This window comes from Lepidochelys kempii, chromosome 1, assembly GCF_965140265.1.
Source record: "Lepidochelys kempii isolate rLepKem1 chromosome 1, rLepKem1.hap2, whole genome shotgun sequence".
In the NCBI taxonomy this organism is placed as follows: Eukaryota; Metazoa; Chordata; order Testudines; family Cheloniidae; genus Lepidochelys; species Lepidochelys kempii.
Genome location: NC_133256.1, coordinates 304954490 through 304979778, shown reverse-complemented (window position 1 = coordinate 304979778; position 25289 = coordinate 304954490). Strand labels below are relative to the sequence as shown.

General features: G+C 45.1%; 1 protein-coding gene across 2 annotated transcripts in view; it reads left to right on the top strand.

Annotated features, from left to right (window-relative positions):
- Nucleotides 1–15449: 15449 nt before the first annotated feature.
- Nucleotides 15450–25289, top strand: part of ASZ1 (ankyrin repeat, SAM and basic leucine zipper domain containing 1) — a 108816-nt gene continuing 98976 nt past the window's right edge. For both annotated transcript variants that reach the window (XM_073331653.1, XM_073331643.1), the window contains exons 1-2: nucleotides 15450–15562; nucleotides 21253–21352. In XM_073331653.1, coding sequence (XP_073187754.1) covers nucleotides 15461–15562; nucleotides 21253–21352 — 202 coding nt within the window. In that variant the 5' untranslated portion in view covers nucleotides 15450–15460. The remainder of the gene's footprint in view (nucleotides 15563–21252; nucleotides 21353–25289) is intronic.

Genomic DNA, 25289 nt, shown 5'->3' with positions numbered 1-25289 from the left:
TCCTCAGCACAGACTACAAAATCATAGCGAAAGCAATCTCGCTGCAGCTAGGGTCTGTGCTGGTGGACGTGATCCACCCAGACCAGACCTACACCGTCCCGGACCGCAGTATCTTTGATAACCTATTTCTGGTTCGGGACCTTTTGGAACTCAGGCGTAGAGACTGTCTGTCGTTGGCCCTCCTGTCCCTAGATCAGGAGAAGGCATTCAATAGGGTGGACCACGGGTACCTCCTGAGCACTCTGCGGGCGTTTGGCTTTGGACCCCAGTTTGTGGGTTTTCTCCGGGTGCTGTATACTTCCGCGGAGTGTCTGATTAAGCTCAACTGGACCCTGACTGAACCGGTCAGCTTCGGGCGAGGAGTACGGCAGAGGTGTCCCCTCTCAGGCCAGCTGTACGCTCTGGTGATCAAGCCCTTCCTCTGTCTCCTCCAAAGGAGGTTGACAAGGTTGGTGCTGCGGGAGCCGGAGCTGCGGCTGGTCCTGTCGGTGTATGCTGATGATGTGCTCCTTGTGGTCCAGGACTCGGGCGACTTGGCGCGAGTGGAGGTTTGCCAGGCCATCTATTCGGCAGCCCCCTCCGCCTGCATCAACTGGGTCAAGAGCTCTGGCTTGGCGGTAGGAGACTGGCGGCAGGCAAGCTCCCTCCCACCCACGCTTCAGATTATTTGGTGGAGTGCAGGTCCGCTGCTCTACCTCGGCGTTTACCTGTCTGCCACACATCCCTCTCTGCCGGAGAACTGGGAAAATTTAGAGGGCGGGGTGATAGAGCGGCTCCGGAAATGGACGGGACTACTCCAATGTCTCTTCCTCCGAGGGAGAGCGCTGGTGCTTAATCAACTAGTCCTGTCCATGCTCTGGTAGCGGCTCAACACCCTGGTCCTGGCCCCGGGTTTCCTGACCAACCTCCGGACATCAATTCTGGGGTTCTTTTGGTCAGCAATGCACTGAGCCCCTGTAGGGGTCCTTCATCTACCCCTGAAGGAAGGAGGACAGGGCCTGAAGTGTCTACACACTCAGGTCTGTGTCTTCTGCCTCCAGGCCCTACAGAGGCTCCTCTACGGTGCAGGCAGTTCGGCGTGGAGGACACTGGTGCACGCCATCCTGCACCGCATCCGAGGGCTCTGATATGACCAGCAGCTCTTTTATCTCCGTCCGGCAGGTCTTCCGCGAGATCTCTCCGGGTTGCCGGCCTTCTACTAGGACCTCCTCCGGACTTGGAAACTGTTTTTAACGACCAGGTCCATGGCGGCCACCGAGGGGGTAGATCTCCTCGCGGAGCCCCTGCTACACAACCCCCAGCTCCGTGTGCAGGTGGCAGAGTCTCGCTCGGTGCGCCAGAGCTTGATCATGGCAGAAGTCATGAGAGTCGGAGACCTCCTGGACTATGACCGGGGAGACTGGCTGGATCCCCTGACGCTCGCCCGACGCATGGGGCTCTCCAAATGTCGTACCCCCCGACGCGTACTTCAGGAGGGGAAGGCCACTTTGCTGCCCGCTGCTCAAGCTTACCTCGACCGGGTCCTGCTCAAGGGCAAGTCCCGCCCACCCTCTACCCCAGGCCTGCCAGATTTTTTAATTGGACCCCTGCCCTGCTGATCCAATCGACCCCCCCACCCCTTCACTGCGAGCCGGCTGCATGAACTGCAGCTGGTACGCTTCCAAACCGTGCCAAGGAAAAATCTATACATGCTCGCGCTCCACACCCTTCACGCCCTCACCCTAGTGTCCCGCCCCAACACAAAGTGGCGAGACCTTCCGCCACCTTTGGAGGGTGAGCAGCCCCGGTGGGCCAGCCTATATTCCACCTTGGTTCCGATGCCCGTCGGGGACATCAGTTGGCGGCTCCTTCATGGAGCTGTGAGCACGGGCACGTACTTGGCGCGGTTCCCCATCCCAGATATTGTCCCTTTTGTGGTGTGAGGGAAACCCTGGTGCACGTATATCTGGAGTGAGCCAGGTTGCAGCCCCTGTTCCGGCTCCTCACAAATCTCCTATTATGTTTTTGGTTGCATTTTTCCCCTCACCTTTTTATTTATGCACTCCCTATCCGTGGCCTCACAAAGTTGCGGGATCTCCTAGTTAACCTCCTCCTGGCCCTGGCTAAAACGGCCATCTATAAAACCAGAAAGAGGAGGTTGGCCGATGGAGTTTCCTGTGACTGTGGGGCTGTTTTCCGATCTTCGGTCCGTTCACGTATCCGGGCAGAGATCCTCTGGGTGGCGTCCACCGACTCCCTTGATGCTTTTGAGGAGTGGTGGGCGCTGTCCGAGGTTCTCTGCTCGGTGTCCCCATCCGGGTCCCTTTGTCTGACCCTTTGATTGGGGGAGAGAGTAAGGGACCCCAGCCCCAGCCATTGCTGCTGCGGACACCACCACCCTAGAGGGGTCCTTTCACACGTGGGTGCACGTGACACCCCCCCCCCCCGGATTGTCCACCCCACAGCCTGCCCCTCTTGTTGGGTGCTTTCAGAGGAGGGAATTGTTGGTGACACTCGGGCGTGGCGCCAGGTAACTCGAGGGGGTGGCAGACCTTGAGAGTCGATGAAGCCCTCGCTCTGGACCACCAGGTAACTCAGAAGGGTGGAAGACCACAAGAGTCGAGGAAGCCCCCCGCTCTGGGCCCAGGCAAGCTTGAACACTTCCCTCCCCTGAAGCTAATGAGAAAACAATTGTGATTGGTTGCTGTGTTACACATTGCATATGCTGCTGTTTTTACTTTGTAAGTGTGTTATGCAAATAAAAACATCTTTTGCTTTAAAAAAAAATTATTCTCCTATAGCCATCTGGCCCAAACCTGTCACACTCTATATCCTATCCCTACCTTCCAGTGTATCTACCTCTCCTCCCAGTTTAGTGTCATCTGCAAACTTGCTGAGGGTGCAATCCACACCATCCTCCAGATCATTTATGAAGATATTGAACAAAACCGGCCCCAGGACCGATCCTTGGGGCACTCCACTTGATACCGGCTGCCAACTAGACATGGAGCCATTGATCACTACCCGTTGAGCCCGACAATCTAGCCAGCTTTCTATCCACCTTATAGTTCATTCATCCGGCACATATGACTTTAACTTGCTGGCAAGAATACTGTGGGAGACCGTGTCAAAAGCTTTGCTAAAGTCAAGGAACAACACGTCCACTGCTTTCCCCTCATCCAGAGAGCCAGTTATCTCGTCATAGAAGGCAATTTGATTAGTCAGGCATGACTTGCCCTTGGTGAATCCATGCTGACTGTTCCTGATCTCTTTCCTCTCCTCTAAGTGCTTCAGAATTGATTCCTTGAGGACATGCTCCATAATTTTTCCAGGGACTGAGGTGAGGCTGACTGGCCTGTAGTTCCCAGGATCCTCCTTCTTCCCGTTTTTAAACATGGACACTACATTAGCCTTTTTCTAGTCGTCTGGGACTTCCCCTGATCGCCATGAGTTTTCAAAGATAATGGCCAATGGCTCTGCAATCACATCCGCCAACTCCTTTAGCACTCTCGGATGCAGCGCATCCGGCCCCATGGAGTTGTGCTCGTCCAGCTTTTCTAAATAGTCCCGAACCACTTCTTTCTCCATGGAGGGCTGGCCACCTCCTCCCCATGCTGTGCTGCCCAGTGCAGTAGTCTGGGAGCTGACCTTGTTTGTGAAGTTTAATACAATTAGGACTGGGCCCTAACTTGGATAATAGGACAAAGTAAATAACAAAACCATCTTTACAGAGGTAAAATTCATATTGCAGCAAATGGGAGTTTTGTGTCAGAAACAACTCCGGGAGAGGGCCCAATACCATTGAAAGGACTGAAATAAAATATTACTGACAGGTACTCCATAGTTAAACCTGAAATGTTCACCATGTGCTTTGTAAACATGCTAGTGAATATCAATTAAAAACTATTAAACAAAACAAAATATTTTCCAGAAGTAAATATGTTGAAATATCTGTTTTCTTCCTGAGCATAACATACTTAGTTATGTGGTTAGCCCTCTAGCCTTTCCTGTATTTATTATTTTTTACAAAGACCAATGCAATCACATAGAAGAAAAAGCTTGTAGATGCACTTTTCAGTGTCTTCAAACAAGGGGTGGGGGGGGGGCTCAGAAATCAGGAAATCTTTAAAAATTCCATTTACTATTTATAAAATCCTGGAAACCTCAACATGCCTTTGAAGCACATGGAAAAAACAAAACAATTTCATACACTGTAAATTCCTTTAAAAAAAGCTGATATTAATCTTCACAGTTTTCATCTTTCAGAAATATTTTTAGTATACAGTACTTTCAGTATTGCTTGCTGTATGTTTGTGTCTTTTTATTGTGTTTTTAATCTGAATGATAAATTACAAGATGAACAAATATTGTAAAATTAATTAATTTAGTGCCTGTTGTGACAAGATAGTCTGGTGGGTCCTGCGCTTTTCTTGGCAGGGAGCTAAGATGCCACCCCTTGCCCCTGTTCTTGATCATCATTGGTCCCGCTAGGGGCCCAGGAAGGTGGTAAAGGAGGGAAGCGGTCAAGGGGTCTGGGTTTGTTCCTCACTCTGAGCTCCAGCCCCTCTCAACCCCTGTGGGTTCTTACCCTCTTCCCCCTTGGGTGGGGTACCTGCAGTCCTTAGATGCTGGGGAAGGGAGTCTCCCTCCCCTACTGGGGTAGGGTCCCCCTTACTTCAATTTTCTGATTTTTCAGGTCTTACAGCACACCTCCAAGCTCCAATCCTCCCCCCCTCCTCTCTCTCTCTCTCTCTCTCTTTTTTTTTTTCTTCTTCTTCTTCTCCTCCTCCTCTGTCTGCCTGAAGCAGGGGGTTTTATTAGGTTCCTAATAGGGCCTTACTTGACTGCAGGTAATCCAATTAACCTGCAGCCACCTTGCCTAGTCTACAGGGAACCACGCCTTAATTAGCCTTGAGTTTATATATTTTCCCTCTAGCACTCCCCAATGCTCCCTGGCTCTCCTGTATCACACTGTACATTTTAGATCAAAACTATTTTCATGCTTCCAACAAATTTCTGCAGGCAAGTGCTGAAGTTTGCAGGATAGATTTCCAACTCTTTTTATTCTGTGGCCTCTTTTGTATAAGAGACAACTCTCATTATCCACTTCCTCACCTTAATTTGCTACTGTTTAAGTCACAAAATGCTTAATTCTATATTCTACCAGGAAGTGCATTAAGGACCACTGGTAAGCCATGGACATCAGTTTAAAAAGTTCTGCATGATAATGTCAATTAATACGTATGCCTTTTCATATCAGTGAATATACTAACAATTAATTTACAGCAAACATTTCCAGTTCTACAGTAAATAAAGTAGTGAGAGCTTTGGGGAATGGATTGTATCTTTATATATGTTTGAACCATGTTTACCACAATGGGATCCTGATCCTGACTGGCACTCTGGATGCTGCAGTAAGATAAACACTAAACCATATAATAGTAATAATAATAATAATACTTATACACTGTACGATTGTAATATTCATTTAAAGAATGACATAGGATTAAAACAATAGAACCATATGGAAATTAATATATTCAAAAACAGAAATCCATATAATGTTGAATATAGAAAAATACAGTGATGCACAGGATAGTCCTTTTTGTGATTAAAAATGTGGAAGGTCTGTTGACATTAATTTGATCTCATGAAAGTTGTAATGCATGTTTTCAATGAAATAATATTTATTGCAATTCTATAGTGATTTTCATTTGATAACCTCAAAGTGCTATACAAATGCTAACAAATTAGGCCTTACAACGCTTTTTGTGAGGTAGGTAACAGCTATATAGGAATCACTTTGCACATCACACCGAAACACAGCCTCCTCTGAAATGGACACCAGCTGTTTAACAGCACCAAATATAACTTATTAATTTGTAGAGAAAATATCATTTAAAAATTATTTGTGGTAGGCTCCGATGTATTGAAAGACTGGTTATCTTACTGATTTTTCTGAAGAATAGTATAATTTAAAACTAAAGCTTAATAGTATAAAATGTATGTGTGATCTTCCCCTCTGGTATTATCTGGACCGGTTATCTGCTAGGCCACTCCAATCCTTGACTCTGGGAGCCAGCCTGACCCTGCTCTGCTGTGAGAACCCACACTCGTGGGCTGTTCATGCACAGCCTCTGGCAAGTAAGCTGCTCCCAGCTACTTGCAAGCGAATGACACTAGCCAATATCTCCGGTCCCAGACACAACCTGGGAATCTCCATCTTGCAGTGTCCAGTTATGCCCGCTGGACACTGCAAGCTTATATAAGTTTGTCAATTTAACAAAGAAATTGATATGTACCAGGCTTGTTCTCCCAAGGGGAGTCTCTAACCTGATTTTAAGTGATTATAAGTCAAAGCATAACAAGTCAGATTTGCTCAAATGAAATAAAAGCAAAATGCATTCTAAGCTGATCTTAACACTTTCAATGCCCTTACAAACTTAGATGGTTCTCACCACAGGCTGGCTGCTCTTCAGCCAGGCTCTCCCCTTTGATCAGCGCTTCAGTCACTTCGTGGTGTGGTGTCTGTAGATGTAGGTGGAAGAGAGAAGAAGAACATGGCAAATGTCTCTTCCTTTTATTGTGTCCTTTCTTCCTTCTTGGCTTTGCCCTCTCCCCCATTCAGAGTCAAGTGAGCATTATTGAGTCTCTCCAAGCAAGGCTGAGCAAATCCTCTGGTGTGGCTTCATGCAGGTGAGTATTGCATTGTAGCTCCCTTGCTGGACAATGGTTGTTGATGGGTTGATTGATACCCCACCCGAGTGTTGGTTACTTTCCTTGCTGTTGCCACTGGGGAGCTAATATCTGGCTGATTCCCGCAATTTACAGCATGTTTTAGTGACAACCATACTACGTAATTCTTATAACTTCATATGCATTAATGATATACATACATAGATAGAGAAATGACTTTTAGCAGATTATAACCTTTCCTGATACCTTACAAGACATGCTTTATATGTAAGATCACAATGATATGAAAATGAAGAATATGGGGTTACAGCATGCTTCCTCAAGGTACAGAATGTCACAGTATGCAAGCACGCCTACCTTACCACACAATCAATAGAAGGCTGGAGATTAACATCAATGCTTATACTAGATCTTACAGGACTGAGTAATAAAAAAGGAATAGGTATGTAGAAACACAACCATATCATCATCTAATTGTAACACTTATAAGGTCCAAATTCTGCCCTCGGCTATGCACATATAACTCCTATTGACTTCAAAGGACCCATTTCATGATTGTATCTTATGTGGTCGTTTTGACTAGTGCAAAATGCTATCCTAACAGAATGGTAGCAGTTTACATCCACTTGGTTCTGATGTAACTGACTACATAAGGTGCAGGGCACCAGAGAATTTGGCCCCTAAGCATCTGATATTCAGAGGTGCAACAGGCCTACAGCTCCAACTGAAATCCAGTAAGTACTGAGTCATCAGAACTTCTGAAAATCAAGCCCTTAAGGTGTTTTAAGGTGGGCCTGGAAAACCTGGGGCACACATAGTCAATGACCAATTTTAAAAATGTGGCTATGTTTTTGGGATAAGCTGCTGCAGAATGATGGGAAAGTAACATTTTTCATTTGGCTTAAGTATTGCCTGGCCAGTTTTGTGCAAATATTTGTAACCCATTAAAACAGCAGAAACAGTATTGCAGTCCAGAGTGGCAGAGAAAAAAGATTAAGATCTCTTCGGATGACTATAATTATCTTCTTTACCTGTACAGTTACATGTAGTGCTTTATATAGAAAGAAGATAATTTACAGTCATCTCAAAAGATCTTAATATTTTTCCTCTGTCCCTCTAGACTACAATACTATTTCTAAAGTTATCCATCACAACCCAATTAAAATCCTTTTAAGATGGATTTCTACTGATCATTTTACTCCCCTTTGGCTCTGAATTTTTAAAAATAACCAATATGTAAAGTCCTTTCCAGGTCCATGTAAACATAAGTTAGCAACTCTCACACTTTAAAATGTGCATTGATTTGACCTGATTTTAACAAAAGCACTGAGTGAGCCTTCTGGATACATTTGTTGTTTCTTTCTTTTGCACTGTTTATCTTGTAGAAAAAAAGTATATAAACACAACTCCCCCTTCTTGTTACCAGAACAGAGCATCAAAGCTATGTTCTGCAAGGACCTCATCATGAGTCAAAGGAATGTATTCGTGAAGAGGACAGAAAAGGAGACAAATAAATTAAACAGGAAATGTGTGCTTGTATGTATCTTTTGTGTGTGTGTGTGTGAGTGTAACTGTCTGTCTCTCTGAGTGTCAGTCACTTATATGAAAGAGCAGAAAAAAGAGTTTGGTTTATTAGGAGAGGGGAAAGAAAAAGTAAGTGGTGTCCTCTTTCAAGGGTAGTCCATTCCCTGTATTATACAGGGGTCTCCATCATCTAGTCATCTCCTATCCTCCTGCCATAGGATAGTTGCCTCCTATATCTTCAGCTTTGCAAGGATTTCAGCTTTTCAGTCTCTCTGTAATACTAATCTAATTGCCTTCTATGATGAGATAACTGGCTCTGTGGATGAGGGAAAAGCAGTGGACATGTTGTTCCTTGACTTTAGCAAAGCTTTTGACACGGTCTCCCACAGTATTCTTGCCAGCAAGTTAAAGAAGTATGGGCTGGATGAATGGACTATAAGGTGGATAGAAAGCTGGCTAGATTGTCGGGCTCAACGGATAGTGATCAATGGCTCCATGTCTAGTTGGCAGCCGGTGTCTAGCAGAGTGCCCCAAGGGTCAGTCCTGGGGCCGGTTTTGTTCAATATCTTCATAAATGATCTGGAGGATGGTGTGGATTGCACCCTCAAGTTTGCAGATGACACTAAACTGGGAGGAGTGGTAGATACACTGGAGGGTAGGGATAGGATACAGAGGGACCTAGACAAATTAGAGGATTGGGCCAAAAGAAATCTGATGAGGTTCAACAAGGACAAGTGCAGAGTCCTGCACTTAGGACGGAAGAATCCTATGCACCGCTACAGACTAGGGACCGAATGGTTAGGCAGCAGTTCTGCAGAAAAGGACCTAGGGGTTACAGTGGATGAGAAGCTGGATATGAGTCAACAGCGTGCTGTTGCTGCCAAGAAGGCCAATGGCAATTTGGGATGTATAAGTAGGGGCACTGCCAGCAGATCAAGGGACATGATCGTTCCCCTCTATTCGACATTGGTGAGGCCTCATCTGGAGTACTGTGTCCAGTTTTGGGCCCCACACTACAAGAAGGATGTGGAAAAATTGGAGAGAGCCCAGAGAAGATCAACAAAAATTATTAGGGGTCTGGAACACATGACTTATGAGGAGAGGCTGAGGGAACTGGGATTGTTTAGTCCACAGAAGTGAAGAATGAGGGAGGATTTGATAGCTGCTTTCAACTATCTGAAAGGGATTCCATAGAGGATGGATCTAGACTATTCTCAGTGGTAGCAGATGACAGAACGAGGAGTAATGGTCTCAAGTTGCAATGCGGGAGGTTTAGGTTGGATATTAGGAAAAACTTTTTCACTAGGAGGGTGGTGAAACACTGGAATGCGTTACCTAGGGAGGTGGTGGAATCTCCTTCCTTAGAAGTTTTTAAGGTCAGGCTTGGTAAAGCCCTGACTGGGATGATTTAGTTGGCGATTGGTCCTGCTTTGAGCAGGGGGTTGGACTAGATGACCTCCTGAGGTCCCTTCCAACCCTGATATTCTATGATTCAGCACTAGCTTTAAAGCCAATAAAGAGGTATACTTTCTCATATTTGGAAGTGATATGGGTGTGGTATAATGATGGTCAACTTTTCAGTCTTTCTGTAATACTTTCTGTCCCTGAACAGCAATAGCAGGAAAATCCTGCTCTGCTCCTACAGTTTCGGGATGGAGCATCATCTGTGGGGATGGTGCAAGGAAGTCTGGTTAGCATGCAAGAGATATTAGGGACAGGAGCATAGTTGTTACAGATGGAATTTTGGGAGAACTTGACAACCAAACTCTAACAAGTCTATACTGAACACATGCTACCTGGGATGTTTCAAAGGCTTATAACTTGCCAAACTTGGCTAATTTTTCGTGGGCACTGCACATCCCTGACACCAGGGTGACCTCCCTGCCAAATTTCAAGTTCTTGCTCCAAAGCATGGAAGCTTTAGAGATTTCCAAAAAAATTCTTATACACAGTTCTTTAACTTGGGCAAAATATTTTCCTAAACTCATTCTTGGAAATAGATTAACCTTTTCCACCCTCCTTCCCACCCACCCCCGTCCGCTCTCCCCACCCCCCCCAAAATTAGACACCTGGCAAGGAAAATTTCAGCCCAAACAGTTAAATTTTGGCAAAGTAATAAGTAATTTTAAAAAAGGGTCTTAGAATGGGAAGTATTGGGCAATGATAACTATAGGCATCACTACTTATACTGCCTGTAACATACATAAGAACATAAGTAGGGCCCTACCAAATTCACAATCCATTTGGTCAATTTCACAATAATAGGACTTAATAAATCATAAATTTCACTATTTCAGCTATTTAAATCTGATATTTCACAGTCTGGTAATTGTTGGGGTCCTGACCCAAAAAGGAGTTGTGGGGAGGGGTCACAAGGTTATTGTAGGGCGGGTTGTGGTACTGCTACCCTTACTTCTGCACTGCTGCTGGCAGTGTTACTGCCTTCAGAGCTGGGCAGCTGGAGCGTGGCGGCTGTTGGCCGGAGTGCCCAGATCAGAAAGCAAAGCCACTGCCAGTAGCAGCACAGAACTAAGGATGGCATGGTATGGTACTGCCACCTTACTTATGCGCTGCTGCCTGGGCCCTCAGTCAGCAGTTGCCACTCTCCAGCCACCCAGCTCGAATGAAGGCAGCAATGCAGAAGGGTGGCACGGTCTGGTATTGCCACCCTTACTTCTGCGCTGCTGCTGGCTGGGCGCTGCCTTCAGAGCTGGGTGCCCGGCCAGCAGCCACTGCTCTCCGGCTACCCAGCTCTGAAGGCAATGCATAAATAAGGGTGGCAATATCACAACCCCACAAAAATAACCTTGTGACCCCCCTACAACTCCCTTTTTGGTCGGGACCCCCAATTTGAGAAACGCTGGTCCCCGCAGTGAAATCTGTATAGTACAGGGTAAAAGCACACAAAACACCAGACTTCATGGGGGTGGGGGAGACCAGAGTTCATGGTCCATGATGTGTTTTTCATGGCCGGGCCCTAAACATAAGCATGAGCTTGTATCCCCAACCATCTTGGCTAATAGCTATTGATTAACCTGTCCTCCATGAACTTATCTAATTCTTCTTTGAACCTGGTTATACTTTTGGCCTTCACAATATCCCCTGACAATGAGTTCCACAGCTTCACGGTGCGCTGTGTGAAGAAGGACTTCCTTTTGTTTGTTTTAAACCTGTTGTCTATTAATTTCATGAGGCATAGGTGCCAACTCTGTGGGTGCTCCAGTCCTTGAGAGGAACCACCCGCCAGAGGGGAACCACCCGCCAGCACTCACCAGTGGTGCGGAACGGGCTGGGTCCAGGTCACTCCACTTCCTGCCATCCAGTGAGTGTGGGATCAGGCCCGACCCCTGCTGCAGTCCCCCAAGCCATAGCTCAGGGGAAGGCGTGGAGTGAGGGCGGGGCTGGGGCGGAGGCTATGGGGAAGGGGTGGAGTGGGCGTGGGGCCAGAGTGGGGGCAGCTTTCCTGGCCGGTATCCTCCCTTAGGCATCTCTTTTCTAAACTGAACAGTTTAGTCTTTTTAATCTCTCCTAGAATCATTGAATATAAGAGTTGGAAGGGACCTCTGGAGGTCATCTAGTCCAACCCCCTGTCGAGAGCAGGACCAATCCCCAACTATATCATCCCAGTCAGGGCTTTGCCAAGCCTGACCTTAAAAACTTCTAAGGAAGGGGATTCCACCACCTCCCTAGGTAACGCATTCCAGTGTTTCACCACCCTCCTAGTGAAAAAGTTTTTCCTAATATCCAACCTAAATCTCCCCCACTGCAACTTGAGACCATTACTCCTTGTCCTGTCATCTGCTATCACTGAGAATAGTCTAGATCCATCCTCTTTGGATCCACCTTTCAGGTAGTTAAAAGCAGCTATCAAATCCCCCCTCATTCTTCTCTTCCATAGACTAAACAATCCCAGTTCCCTCAGCCTCTCCTCATAAGTCATGTGTTCCAGACCCCTAATCATTTTTGTTGCCCTTCGCTGGACTCTCTCCAATTTTTCCACATCCTTCTTGTAGTGTGGGGCCCAAAACTGGACACAGTATACAGTACTGAACACATAGAGGGGAACGATCACGTCCCTCGATCTGCTGGCAATGCCCCTACTTATACATCCCAAATTGCCATTGGCCTTCTTGGCAACAAGGGCACACTGTTGACTCATATTCAGCTTCTCATCCATTGTAACCTCTAGGTCCTTTTCTGCAGAACTGCTGCCTAGCCATTCGGTCCTTAGTCTGTAGCGGTGCATGGGATTCTTCCGTCTTAAGTGCAGGACTCTGCACTTGTCCTTGTTGAACCTCATCAGATTTCTTTTGGCCCAGTCCTCCAATTTGTCTAGGTCCCTCTGTATCCTATCCCTACCCTCCAGCGTATCTACCACTCCTCCCAGTTTAGTGTCATCTGCAAACTTGTTGAGGGTGCAATCCACACCATCCTCCAGATCATTTATGAAGATATTGAACAAAACCGGCCCCAGGACTGACCCTTGGGGCACTCCGCTAGATACCGGCTGCCAACTAGACATGGAGCCATTGATCACTACCCATTGAGCCCGACAATCTAGCCAACTTTCTCCACCTTGTAGAGCATCCATCCAGCCCATACTTCTTTAAATTGCTGACAAGAATACTGTGGGAGACCGTGCCAAAAGCTTTGCTAAAGTCAAGGAATAACACGTCCACTGCTTTCCCTTCATCCACAGAACCAGTTATCTCATCATAGAAGGCAATTAGATTAGTCAGGCATGACTTGCCCTTGGTAAATCCATGCTGACTGTTCCTGATCTTTTTCCTCTCCTCTAAGTGCTTCAGAATTGATTCCTTGAGGACATGCTCCATGATTTTTCCGGGGACTGAGGTGAGGCTGACTGGCCTGTAGTTCCCAGGATCCTCCTCCTTTCCTTTTTTAAAGATTGGCACTACGTTAGCCTTTTTCCAGTCTTCCGGGACTTCCCCTGATCGCCATGAGTTTTCAAAGATAATGGCCAATGGCTCTGCAATCACATCCGCCAATTCCTTTAGCACTCTCGGATGCAACGCATCCGGCCCCATGGACTTGTGCACGTCCAGCTTTTCTAAATAGTCCCGAACTACTTTCTTCACAGAGGGCTGGCCACCTCCTCCCCATGCTGTGCTGCCCAGTGCAGTAGTCTGGGAGCTGACCTTGTTCGTGAAGACAGAGGCAAAAAAAGCATTGAGTACATTAGCTTTTTCCACATCCTCTGTCACTAGGTTGCCTCCCTCATTCAGTAAGGGGCCCACACTTTTCTTGGCTTTCTTCTTCTTGCCAACATACCTGAAGAAACACTTCTTGTTACTCTTAACATCTCTCGCTAGCTGCAACTCCAGGTGTCATTTAGCCTTCCTGATTTCAGTCCTACATGCCTGAGCAATATTTTTATACTCATCCCTGGTCATTTGTCCGATCTTCCACTTCTTGTAAGCTTCTTTTTTGTGTTTAAGATCAGCAAGGATTTCACTGTTAAGCCAAGCTGGTCGCCTGCCATATTTACTATTCTTTCTACACATCGGGATGGTTTGTCCCTGTAACCACAATAGGGATTCTTTAAAATACAGCCAGCTCTCCTGGACTCCTTTCCCCCTCATGTTATTCTTCCAGGGGATCCTGCCCATCAGTTCCCGGAGGGAGTCAAAGTCTGCTTTTCTGAAGTCCAGGGTCCATATTCTGCTGCTTTCCTTTCTTCCTTGTGTCAGAATCCTGAAGTTGACCATCTCATGGTCACTGCCTCCCAGGTTCCCATCCACTTTTGCTTCCCCTACTAATTCTTCCCGGTTTGTGAGCAGCAGGTCAAGAAGAGCTCCGCCCCTAGTTGGTTCCTCCAGCACTTGCACCAGGAAATTGTCCCCTACAGTTTCCAAAAACTTCCTGGATTGTCCGTGCACCGCTGTATTGCTCTCCCAGCAGATATCAGGATGTTTGAAGTCGCCCATGAGAACCAGGGCATGCGATCTAGTAGCTTCTGCGAGTTGGCGGAAGAAAGCCTCGTCCACCTCATCCCCCTGGTCTGGTGGTTTATAGCAGACTTCCACAATGACATCACCCTTGTTACTCACGCTTCTAAACTTAATCCAGAGACTAATCCTAATATGGAAGAGATTATTTTTACCTCCTCTTCATTTTTGTTACCCTTCTCTGTGCTTTTTCCAATTCTAATAAATCTTTTTTGAGATGGGGCAACCAGAACTGCACACAGTATTCAACATGGGGACCATCCATGGATTTACATAGTGGTATAATAGTATTTACTGTTTTATTATCTATCCGTTTCCTAAAGGTTCCTAACATTAACAAAGTAATGCACACAACTATAATATTTATTACCTATACCTATTCTAACAGATTAATAACAGTTGCTGTCTTTTAGAATTCACTAGCAATAAAAAATTACATTTGATCTTATCTTCACGCTTTAGATGAAGTAAGAAACTAAGCAGTAGGCAGGGCCACATTTTATGACTCATCAGGTGCATTTGGCCATTGGTCCACAGGTAGTGCACACTTTTACTAGATTTAGGGCCAAATTCTTCACTCCTTAACTAGCCAAATCTCACATTGACATCAAAGAGTGGTTTTCCTTGGGTAAGGAATGTGGGATTGGGTTCCTAATTTGTTTTGTAAACAGATTTGTGAATTTAGTGATGGTAAAAGGAGATCATAATAATGGTGACTCCTCAGCACTCCTTTCTACGCCACTGCTGTGTTACTTCAAAGATTTCCATCCAGGACAATGCTTGACCCTTGTTCTGAGAGCAGACTGGACTACGGGGTTTACTTTCTCCCACGCTGTAAGTAACAGCCATCACGTTTCAGGGGGTGTCATGTCTGTCCCAGAGGCACCAGCAGAAAACACCAGTGCCTACTGAAATCGATCGGACCTTGTTCAGGGTCCTTCACAAGGCCCCTTCTGCTCCAGACACGGATTTATGCTGCCTTAAGAAAAATTAAAAACCCCAGTCCTGAAATGCCAGTTTATGAGTCAGCTTCCAGCCCCGCCTGCGGGGCTCCCTTCCCCAGCCCGGTCCCGGGGACCCGCGCGGCGGGGCTCGCGGGGCGACGCGCGGACAGGGGCGGAGCACACGCTCGCTCACCGTCCCCCAGGGCCCCGCCGCACAGCCACGTGACCCGCCCGCACCGGCTTCCCACGTGAGACGCTTTCCCGCTCTCGCGGCGGGGAGTGGAAACGAGGCTGGGGTGCCGGGGGCTCCGCGGGCGCAGCGTGGGCGCGCGGCGGCAGCTGGGGGCTATGCCGGGGGCTTCCCGCTCGCTGGCGGTGGCCGGGGGAGGCGAGAGCAGCGACAGCGACGAGGACCGCTGGGTCATCGGGTTCGTGCAGGAGGAGCCGCAGGTGGGGGCGCCCCCGGGCTCCCGCCGCTCTGCCAGGCAGGCGGCGGTGGCGGTGCTGGGGGCCTGGCTGGGCTGCGGGGGCTCTGGGCCTGGCCCGCGTGCTGGGCGTTCATCAGTTGGGCCTAGGGTTGCCAACTGCCCCATTGCAGAAAACTGAACCCCCTTTATCCCCCCACCGCGGCCCCGCCCCCCCCGAGGCCCCGCCCCCTCGTCGCCCTTTCTCTGGGGCTCCGCCCCCGCTGACTGCCTCGCTCACTGTCCTCCACCCTCACTCGCTCATTTTCACTGGGCTGGGGCAGGGGGCTTAGGTGTGGGAGGGGGGTGTGGGCTCCGCCTGGGGGTGCAGGCTCTGGGGTGGGGCCAGGGATGAGGGGTGGCCCTTACCTCTGGCAGCTCATGGAAGCGGCCCATATGTCCCTGCAGCCCCTAGGCCAGGGGTGGGCAAACTTTTGGCCACATCTGGGAATTGAAATTGTATGGCGGGCCGTGAATGCTGACAGAATTGGGGTTGGGCTGTGGGAGGGGGTGAAGGCTCTGGTTGGGGGTGCAGGTTCTAGGGTGGGGTTGGGGATGAGGCGTTTGGGGTGTAGGAGGGTGCTTTGGGCTGGGATTGAGGGGTTTGGAGGGTGGGAGGGGGATCAGGGCGGGGGCAGGGGTGTTGGGACATGGCAAGAGGTTCAGGGGTGCAGGCCCTGAGCAACGCTTACCTCAAGCGGCTCCCGGAAGTAGCGGCATGTCCCTTTTCCACCTCCTACACGGAGGCGTGGCCAGGCGGCTCTGTGTGCTGTCCCATCCACAGGCACCGCCCCTGTAGCTCCCATTGGAGCACTGGAGGGGCCATTGGCAGTCATAGGAGCCAGAGTGCAGCCATGCGACAACTTTGAGGAGCCATGTGGTGCGGCCCCCGACCTGTGCCCCAGCTGGAGCACTAGAGCGGGACCACGCCGAGGCTTCCAGGAGCCACGTGGTGCGGCCTCTGACCCTGAACCCCAGCTGGAGCGCCAGAGTGGGGCAAGCCCCAGATCCCACTCCCAGTGAGAGCTCTTGGGCTGGCTTGAAATGGCTTGTGGGCTGGATCCAGGCTGTAGTTTGCCCACCCCTGCTCTAGGTGCAGGGTTCGCCAGGGGGCTCTACATGCTATCCTCGCCTGCAGGCGTTGCCCCTGCAGCTCCTGTAGGCCCTGGTTCCTGGCCAATTGGACCTGTGGAGACAGTGCTCAGGGCAGGGGCAGCACGCAGAACTTCCCTGGCTGCCCCTGCGCCAAGGAGCCATGGGGACATGCCGGCCACTTCCGAGAGCTGCACGGAGCCAGGGCAGATAGGGAGCCTGCCTTAGGCCCGCTGCACTGCCGACCAGACTTTTAACGGCCCAGTCAGCGGTGCTGACCGGAGCTGCCAGTGTCCCTTTTCGACTGGGCATTCTGGTCAAAAACCGGACCTCTGGCAACCTAGTGGGCTGCACCGCTGCTGCACATGTGGCTCGCTGGGTGTGATGTGGGCCCTGCTTCACTATAGAGTCCTACCGTGGTACCAGCGCTGGGGACAACCTCTGAGCAGCCGCGGTATCCCATGTGTGACCTGTGCTGATCCAGCAGAGCCCATAAGTCATCCACCCTCTGGGTCACGTTGGCCATCCGTCAACGGGGATGTGGCTGAGGATGTACCCCTCCACTCCCCCCCGTATTTCCTCCCTCGCGTTTCTGCCTTGTTTGTACATTATTTGTACGTGGCTTTGGAAGTGCAGCATGCTGTATAGCTAAGTGTTAAATACTCTCACAGCCTGATACTGAATCCACACAAAAGTTTCCAGTTGAATTAGTGACCATAGGAAGTTTTAAGATAATACCAAAAAAAATCTTATTTCTGTTTTAGAATATTAGGTATTCATAAGAAATACAACTTCTTATAGCTTCTTATTTCTAATTTTGTTTTTATTTAAATAAAGCATAAATTGTTCATGTACCAAAATGATTTTAGGAGCAGCCAGGACATATCACTGTATTGACAAACGTGCGTTTGTAATGATGGGGAGGAAAAATTCCACTCAATTACATTAGTTTTGCATTGGAGTTTCACCACAATTGAACTGAATATTATAGTTCTGGGGTCTTGTAGTCTTCTGGCTGCTCCGAGCAAATTGATATTTTTAAGATTCCTGTGTTTTACAGGATTCAGACTTAAAAGTTCTAATCTACTCTGAAAAGGGACTTTGTGACATTAACTTCAGTGGGGCATCTGCTTAAGTACTTTGAATAGGCATGGAAATAAGCACCTGTGTAAATGCTTTGCTGAATTGGAACCATTTTCAGGATTCAGTAAATGTTTTGAATGAACAAAATTGCTAATCTGTGGGCTACTGATGTGAGTTTCTGTTGTTTAGACTTTGCAATATGGGTGACCAGTTTAATGGTTTGCTTTTTGTGCCCTGACTAGCTGAGAGGTGGAGTAAGCCATTGATTAAATATTGTGAATTCATATCATGCACTAAGTTTTCTCACTATCACTGGCTACTTGGATACTTCTCATGTTGCTGTGTAATAAAGAGGCTTCAACACTAGTGAGTTGAAAATGCGTGTTTAGCCCCATCATACAGATCAACCTAGAAGCTTTTTGTTGAGCCCCTCACCAGTCCCTCCTGCTCTACTAACAGTATCAGATTTGACACGTCTTTTGTCATCTTCTTTCACTACTGCCTATGTGCTTTTTTCTGTACCATTCCTTATGCACGGAACACCTTTCCTGAACTAGCTCACAGAGCCACTACTTTCTCAGCAATTAAGTCCTTTCTGAAGACCTTTGATACCAAGTCCAACTGAAAATTTGATGACTAATAATGGCAACATCGGGGAACCATTGAAAATATTGCTGATGTTTAATTTACATGAAGGTGGATGAAAATCCATGCTTTTTTTGAAAAAATTAAAAACTGACTTTTTTTGTTTTGTTTTTTAAATTATAAGGTTTTTTCTTGCTTAAAAATGAACCTGTTTAAATTGAAGTCTGATTTTAATACAAAATGTAAGGCCTAAACTTATCTCTTAAAACATTTGAATGAAAAATAAATGCACTGAATTCACGAGCCTCTATCAAAAACTTTGAGTTAAAGGCTGCTTTGCTATGAAAGAAAGAAATTGGGAAAAAATCTAACTCTTGAGGTCAAGCTTCATAAATATGGTATGGTAGGTTATGTATTGAATTAAGGGCTTGTTTTGTTTAATACAAATTTTATATGATATTTTGTGTATTAAATTCTAATTACTATCGTAATGCAGCTTCACACAAATCATGAGCAAAAAGTTTATTATCTAGTAGATAAGCAATATATCACTTACCATTGTCTAACATACTAAAATGTATAATTAATAAGAATCTGAAAATATCAAGCTCTTTTTTTTGTAAATCAACATATTTTAGTAGTTATATGAACCAATAAGAGGGTACCTTTCTTTAGACAATAACTTCAGTACAAATGGAAAACTTGATTAAAATCGATGATGGAAATTAAGGCTTTCCACTTGGTAATTTAAATCAGTCCACCCTGATTTTCATAGAAAAAATCCTTATATTGTAGATGTAAGGATGTGGCTGCAAAGTGCCTTATGCTCTTAATGAGATAAGATGGGTGATGTAATATCTTTTATTGGATCAACTTCTGTGCTATTAATGTAAGAGTGTACATTTCCAAACGCAAATGTTGGGATTGAGGCTATAGAGTAGGAGTAATGAAGTGATCTTGCCTCTGTATATGGTGAGACCACTACTTAAATATTATGTTTTGTTTTGGTGTCTGCACTTTTAGTAAGGATGTTGAATATTGGAGATGTTTCAGAAAAGAGTTTAAAGATTTGAGACATGGAAACATGAGGGACTTAATAAACTAAATTGATTGTGTTCCTGGAAGTGAAAGTTAAAAGGTGACTTGATCAGTGTATAAATTCTGATAACGGAGAGAAGAGCTCTAATAGAAGGCTCTTTAGGCTACCAGACAGACTTTGGCTGGAATTTGAAACTGGAAATTGGATGCAAGCTTTTGACTATTATGGTAACCTTTCATTGAACAGTTTAACAGGGATGTGCTAGTTTCTTCATCTTCTGCAGTCTTTAAATCAAGATTGGATGTCCTTCTAAAGATATACTCTAGTTTATCACTGTTTAGTGAGCTTATTGCAGGTATTACTGCGTGAATTATGCATTCGCTTTGCAGCATTTGATTTTTTTAAATTTCAACGCATAAGATCAGTGTTTATTTTTAAGCATTTTTTTCTGTTTTTATCTATTTGAATGTTCAGTTGGGAATTACCTATCTGAAAATTTTGATGATTATTATTGGAAATATTTTTTGTTGGTTTGTGTATACGGTAAAATCAACATTAACCCATAAATATCTAATCCTTCCAAGCTTAATTATCAGGTCAGGCTATGTTTCTAATATTCTTGTAAGGAATAATGAATGTTAGAAAACTAGGAAATGCAGAGTTTAGGTGACATTTATCTCATGCTGTGACTGGAAACAAACAATAATGAAATATTAATGATTCTGTTCTACCCTAGTATTCTGCCAGCACTTCCAGTAATAATTTGTGGCCAAAAACTGCTTTAATTATATCTATTCAACTGCACTGGCCTTGGATTCTGTTGTGTATGCAAGTGTAACTGATTAGGCTTTCATGGGTGTGACAGGGTGTATGAGCCCCACACTGATGAGACAAGGGTTAACGGGTTGCTCTGGACACAGAAAGCCATGCCCCGTCGCCCCTGCTGGGGAGGGAGCATTCAACTCAGTTTGGGTTAACTGAGCAGGAGAGCAGATGGGTCTACAATCTCCTGCAGAGAAGCCACTGAGGTTCCCAAAGGCTGGGACCAGGCCGTATGGTCACTCCGCCAGAGACTTTTCAGCCACAGGGGTTGTGGACACTGAACCGCCACAGACAGGAACTCCAAAGGGAACCACAAGTCAGACAAGCAGATGATCTGAAGCCGCGGTAGGAAGTGGCCCAGGGACTATGCATGGGGCGCCTGTCTCCTAGATTGTACAATGTAAATTATTGTTTCTTTGGACTCTGGGTTGGAACCCAGTGGAGTAGGGAAGCCTGAGTTCCCCTATCCTTGGCTGCTGACTCTTGCCATTGGGTGACGTAGCTGCTGAATCCCACCAGTAGGCAAGGTGGCCATTGATTCTTGCCATTGGTCGACACAGTCAGGAGTATTGTCTCTAGGTGGTACTGCCGGCCTTGGACTCAAAATCGCTTTTGGGAATGGGTAGCCTTGCTATAGGAATTATCAATTCTCTTGTGCAAGCAAGAAAATAAATCTACCTCTCCAAGAACTGTGCTGGTTCGTAAAAATCTCATTTTTTAATAAGGTAAGCCAGTTTGGTGGAATGTGCTAGGAGAGCAGATCTATTGAATAAAAAAGTGCCATTTTTACAGGCACACTTGTTTCAGTGTAGAACTGTATGTAAATTATTTTCCTTTCTGTGCTGTAACTTTCTCTTACGTTGTCCTTATCAGTAAATTATAGTAGAACCTAAACAAATCTTGGCAATTATTCAGACCAAGATAGAGGAAAGAAAACAATGATTTTTCTTCTACTTCCTTCCCCACTGTGCCTTCAAAAGCATGTTGAACGTTGAGTAGAAAAAATGTTTATTATGAAGTAACCGGGCTCTGATTTTCTTTTCTTGCCTATTTAGCAATTTAGTAAAAAAATACAGTTAGAAGACAAGGATGAAACATTAAAGAAAGCTTTGACTTCTGGGGATGTGTCCATGATTGAAGAACTTTTAAATTCAGGTGAGAAAAGTGGATTGTAAACTTAACTTAAATTTATTGAATTTGGGAAAATGTAATTTGAAGGCCTTCTAAATTTCTAATTTCAAAGGAGTATTGCTAAGCCTGTGTATGTGTAATCAAACATTTGTAAAACAGTATAGACTCTATATTTATTCAAAATGTAATTACAGAATCACTGTCTCCTTATGAGTGGGTCACCATCCAGCATTGCCACAAAGTCATTAATTTGCCAGGAATAACATTGTGTAGCATAGCTCCGATGTTCAGAGTTCTTGATTCATTGGTAAGGTTTTCTTTCAGATGGAATATACTAAGCATGCTGTATAGTATCCTCTACCTCCTTACATTTTGTTCTCTTCATATTTTTTAAAAAGAGTATACTAGGTTTGCAAACAATATATTGTAAATTTGCAGGGAGGAGGTTTAAATTGAGGGTGGAATTCAGTGGTTCTTGCTTTTCAGTTTTTTTATACCTACTCCACCAGCGTTATTGTGTCTTTGGTTTGCCTCTTGGGCTGTCCTGGCAACAGTAGTTTCAGATTGCTAGATTGTCTGATTCTAAGAGGTCTAAATCTTTAATCAACTTGTGTGATGTTTTTCACTGTTACAAATTCTGCTTAAAATACTAATTTGATTTTAAAATGGCTTCCTCACTTAGAAAACATTTCCATTAATCCACTATTCGGGGATTGGATCCTTTATTGCAGCACCCAGGACAGTTAGAGTGGTCAGTCATGAGCTACACAGATAAATTAACCTGCCTCGTGGTGATCTTCAGAAAACTGTGCTTCAACACAAAACTGGAGTATAGCAGAAAGGAGTTTCTGTTCTGAGAAAATTAGTATAATTTCTGGAAAATTGTAGCTTGTTGGCAAACTTAGGGTGTTTTTTTTTTTTTTCAGATATTAAACTGGGTGATGTATCTTGCTCTTCTGAAAATAAAAACTGCCAATTTCTTGACCACAGTATGAAGTGCATTCATTTTAAGTAAAACACTATTGCAAAATTGGTTGTTTAAAAGGGTGAAGCAAATTAACATCACTGTGTATGAAATGTTTGTGACCTCATGCTTTGTGTCAAAGCTTTCTTTGTTGATAGGTGGAGCTGACTGTGAGTGGTGCCTATACAGTTAGGGTTGCCTAATGTTTTACATTATAAGCCTCTGTTTTTAGTGGCTTATAACTTTGGCAAACTTTAACCATTCAGTCTGAAATTTTTGATGTTGCTCTCTGCCACAGGCTGAATTCTTTTTTGAAGTTTTTAGCAAAAACAGTATGGCTGTTTCTGAGAATGGGTTCAATGGGAGGTGAGGAAGTAGTCTGGACAATGTTAAATTTGTTCATCAGTTTCTTTGAAGAGCTATAGTATAAGAGCAGTAATTCAATTTGGTGAGGAGTTGGTTCTGGGGTCACAGAGGTAACTTTGTTGCCCCTTTGAAAATCCAACCAGATTTGCTTAGTAGAACTTGATAGAGGCATACTCCCAAGGTGCAGCCTGAGGAGGGAAGTAAGTGGGGCAATGACAGCTTTGAGCCAAACTCTGGACTGCTCTGGGAGCCACTGCAGTCCATGTCACAAACTAGAGCAGCCCATGAGAAATTACATATAATCTAAATGTTAATTTTGCCTCGGAAGCAAATCTGGCAAAGTGATTGAGAACTAGCATATTTTTCAGTAAGGAAATAATCCACCCAAAGGGTTTTGGAGGTGTTGATGTAACATAGGGATGAAGGGAATTCTGTGGCTATCACATTGTCATATTATAGGGTAAAATTCTGTGTTGGCAGGGGAAGTGAGTAGATAAGGGAACAGGCAATCTAATTCGTCTTTTATGTAAAGTGCATTTTTTCATTTTGATGCAGTAAACTGCATAGATGCTACGGAGAAAGTTACCTTAGAAATGTATGTAAATAGGGTGAATAAAAAAGTGTGTACATACAGTGAAAACACCAACTTGGGGTATTAAGAGAGAGAATTAGCTCTGTTTCTTCTGTGCTCAGAACAGTTTTTGGGGCTATACTTGATTCCTTGGGTACTGAAAAGAAGAAAAAAAAGGTTTTAAAAATGATGGTAGCATCTTTTGAGAACTTCAAAATTAGGCATTTATCATCACAATTTATTTCAAATAAGATTCTTTTCATGAGATCTAGACCACAGACTTGAGTGGTCTTTATAATTCCTGTTTGCCTTCTTGCCCCATTTTCTCTCTCATCCACAAAGATGGAAAAAATTGATTGCTCTGCCAACTCTGCAGTGGCCAATAAGGCTAAATTCTGAGTTAATTCACTTTTTAATACTCTCTTCTGTTCTTCAACAGTGAAGACCTATTGAATCCAAAAATTCTTGTTAGACTTGGGCTAGATCTTGGTGTTTCTGCATTGCTGCTGAGAGAGAAATTATGTTCAGAAATAATTATTAATATCTGGTTAATTATGGTGGGGGGGACACTGCACATTGACAGAGTCTGCAGAGATACGATTGTTTTGTGCACTATTGCTCTCTCAGAGAAATAAGTCATATAAATCCACCACTGACTTGTAGCTTTGAATTCTTACAGGACAAATTAACTGAGTCTGAATATGAACAGACTGTGTGCTAAAGTTTATTTTAGGAATGGGCCAAAAAAATCTGTACATCCTCTTGATTTTCATAGGTGTCAAGTAACTTGAATCTGTTGGGGAAAAGAGTCTGTACATGGAACTTGACCTTAGTTCTTCAAGCGTTACCTCATTCACCTTTGGAACTTCAGATCTCATTTTCTGTCTACAAAAAGTAGCTTTCCTGTTGATAGTAAGATAAGCCAACAGAATATTTGGGCAATACGCTGCTCCTCTAGCAGCATTCTCTTCTGTTCACAGAGATAAGGAAGGTACTTTTATGCCAAATATTGCCTTTGGAGGTGAATCACAGATCTTTATCTTTATATTGCTAGAATCCAGCTAGTTAAAGAAAAACCTCTGGCACAACCTGGACATAACAAGCACTGAAAACAATTGCATTAAAAGGGCAAAGGAAAGGTTTGGTTTTGTACCTGAGTTGCAAGATGGATGAGAATTTGTGTACATATAGCATAAAAAGTGGGAAGTCTTTGTTTTCCATAAGAAGGATCCCTAGAGTACACAGCAGTCTAGGGAGAGGGGCTGTTGAGGCCATGTAGATTAAAGCCTAAAGCATTTCCTAGGGAGTAGCCCTTAAAGTTGTCCCTGGCTTCCTTTAGGAGGCACACAGCAGCAGGAGCAGCTATAAGGTGCTATGGAGGGCCCACCTTTCCTTCTTTAGGCGTCAGTAGTTCTAACTCTCTCAGCTGTTTTGTATGTTAAAAGATTGACTTGTGGGTAACTTTGTGGAGGATAACATGATAAAAGTTTGCTAATGTGTAGGGGTTAATTAGACCTAAGCATTTAATAGCCGTATTAAATCAGGGCTGCGGTCCGTGAGAGGACTAGAGAAAAGAAAAGGATATGAGTCTAAAAAGGAATATTAAAAGGAGAAAACATTGCAGGAGTCACAGGTTCCATATGATGTGCACTAATCCCTTCTCCCTCTGCTTCTTGCATGCCAGTCTCCAGTCTTTTTTTTTTTTTTTTTTTTTGGTTTATATAGCTTGTAAAACCTTTTGAGAAGGATTAGTATGATTCTTTGTAAGGTACTTTGTACAGTATTGAATGCTGTAAAACAAATATCCTCATCATTGGCTGTTAAACACCCTTCTTATCATAGTGATAGCAATATATAGGACAGACAAACCACATGACCAAGCTATTTGAATATATAAAGCAGCAACATGGTCAGGTCTGCACTACTCGGCAGAGACAGCATTTGGCTGGAGATTGTGGAATGCTGTAGTTCCAGGGCTGTCCTTACCCAGATGCAAACTATGCAGGTGTGTAAGGTACCAGAAAATTTGGGGCACCAAATTTCCTGGTGCCCTATGCAGC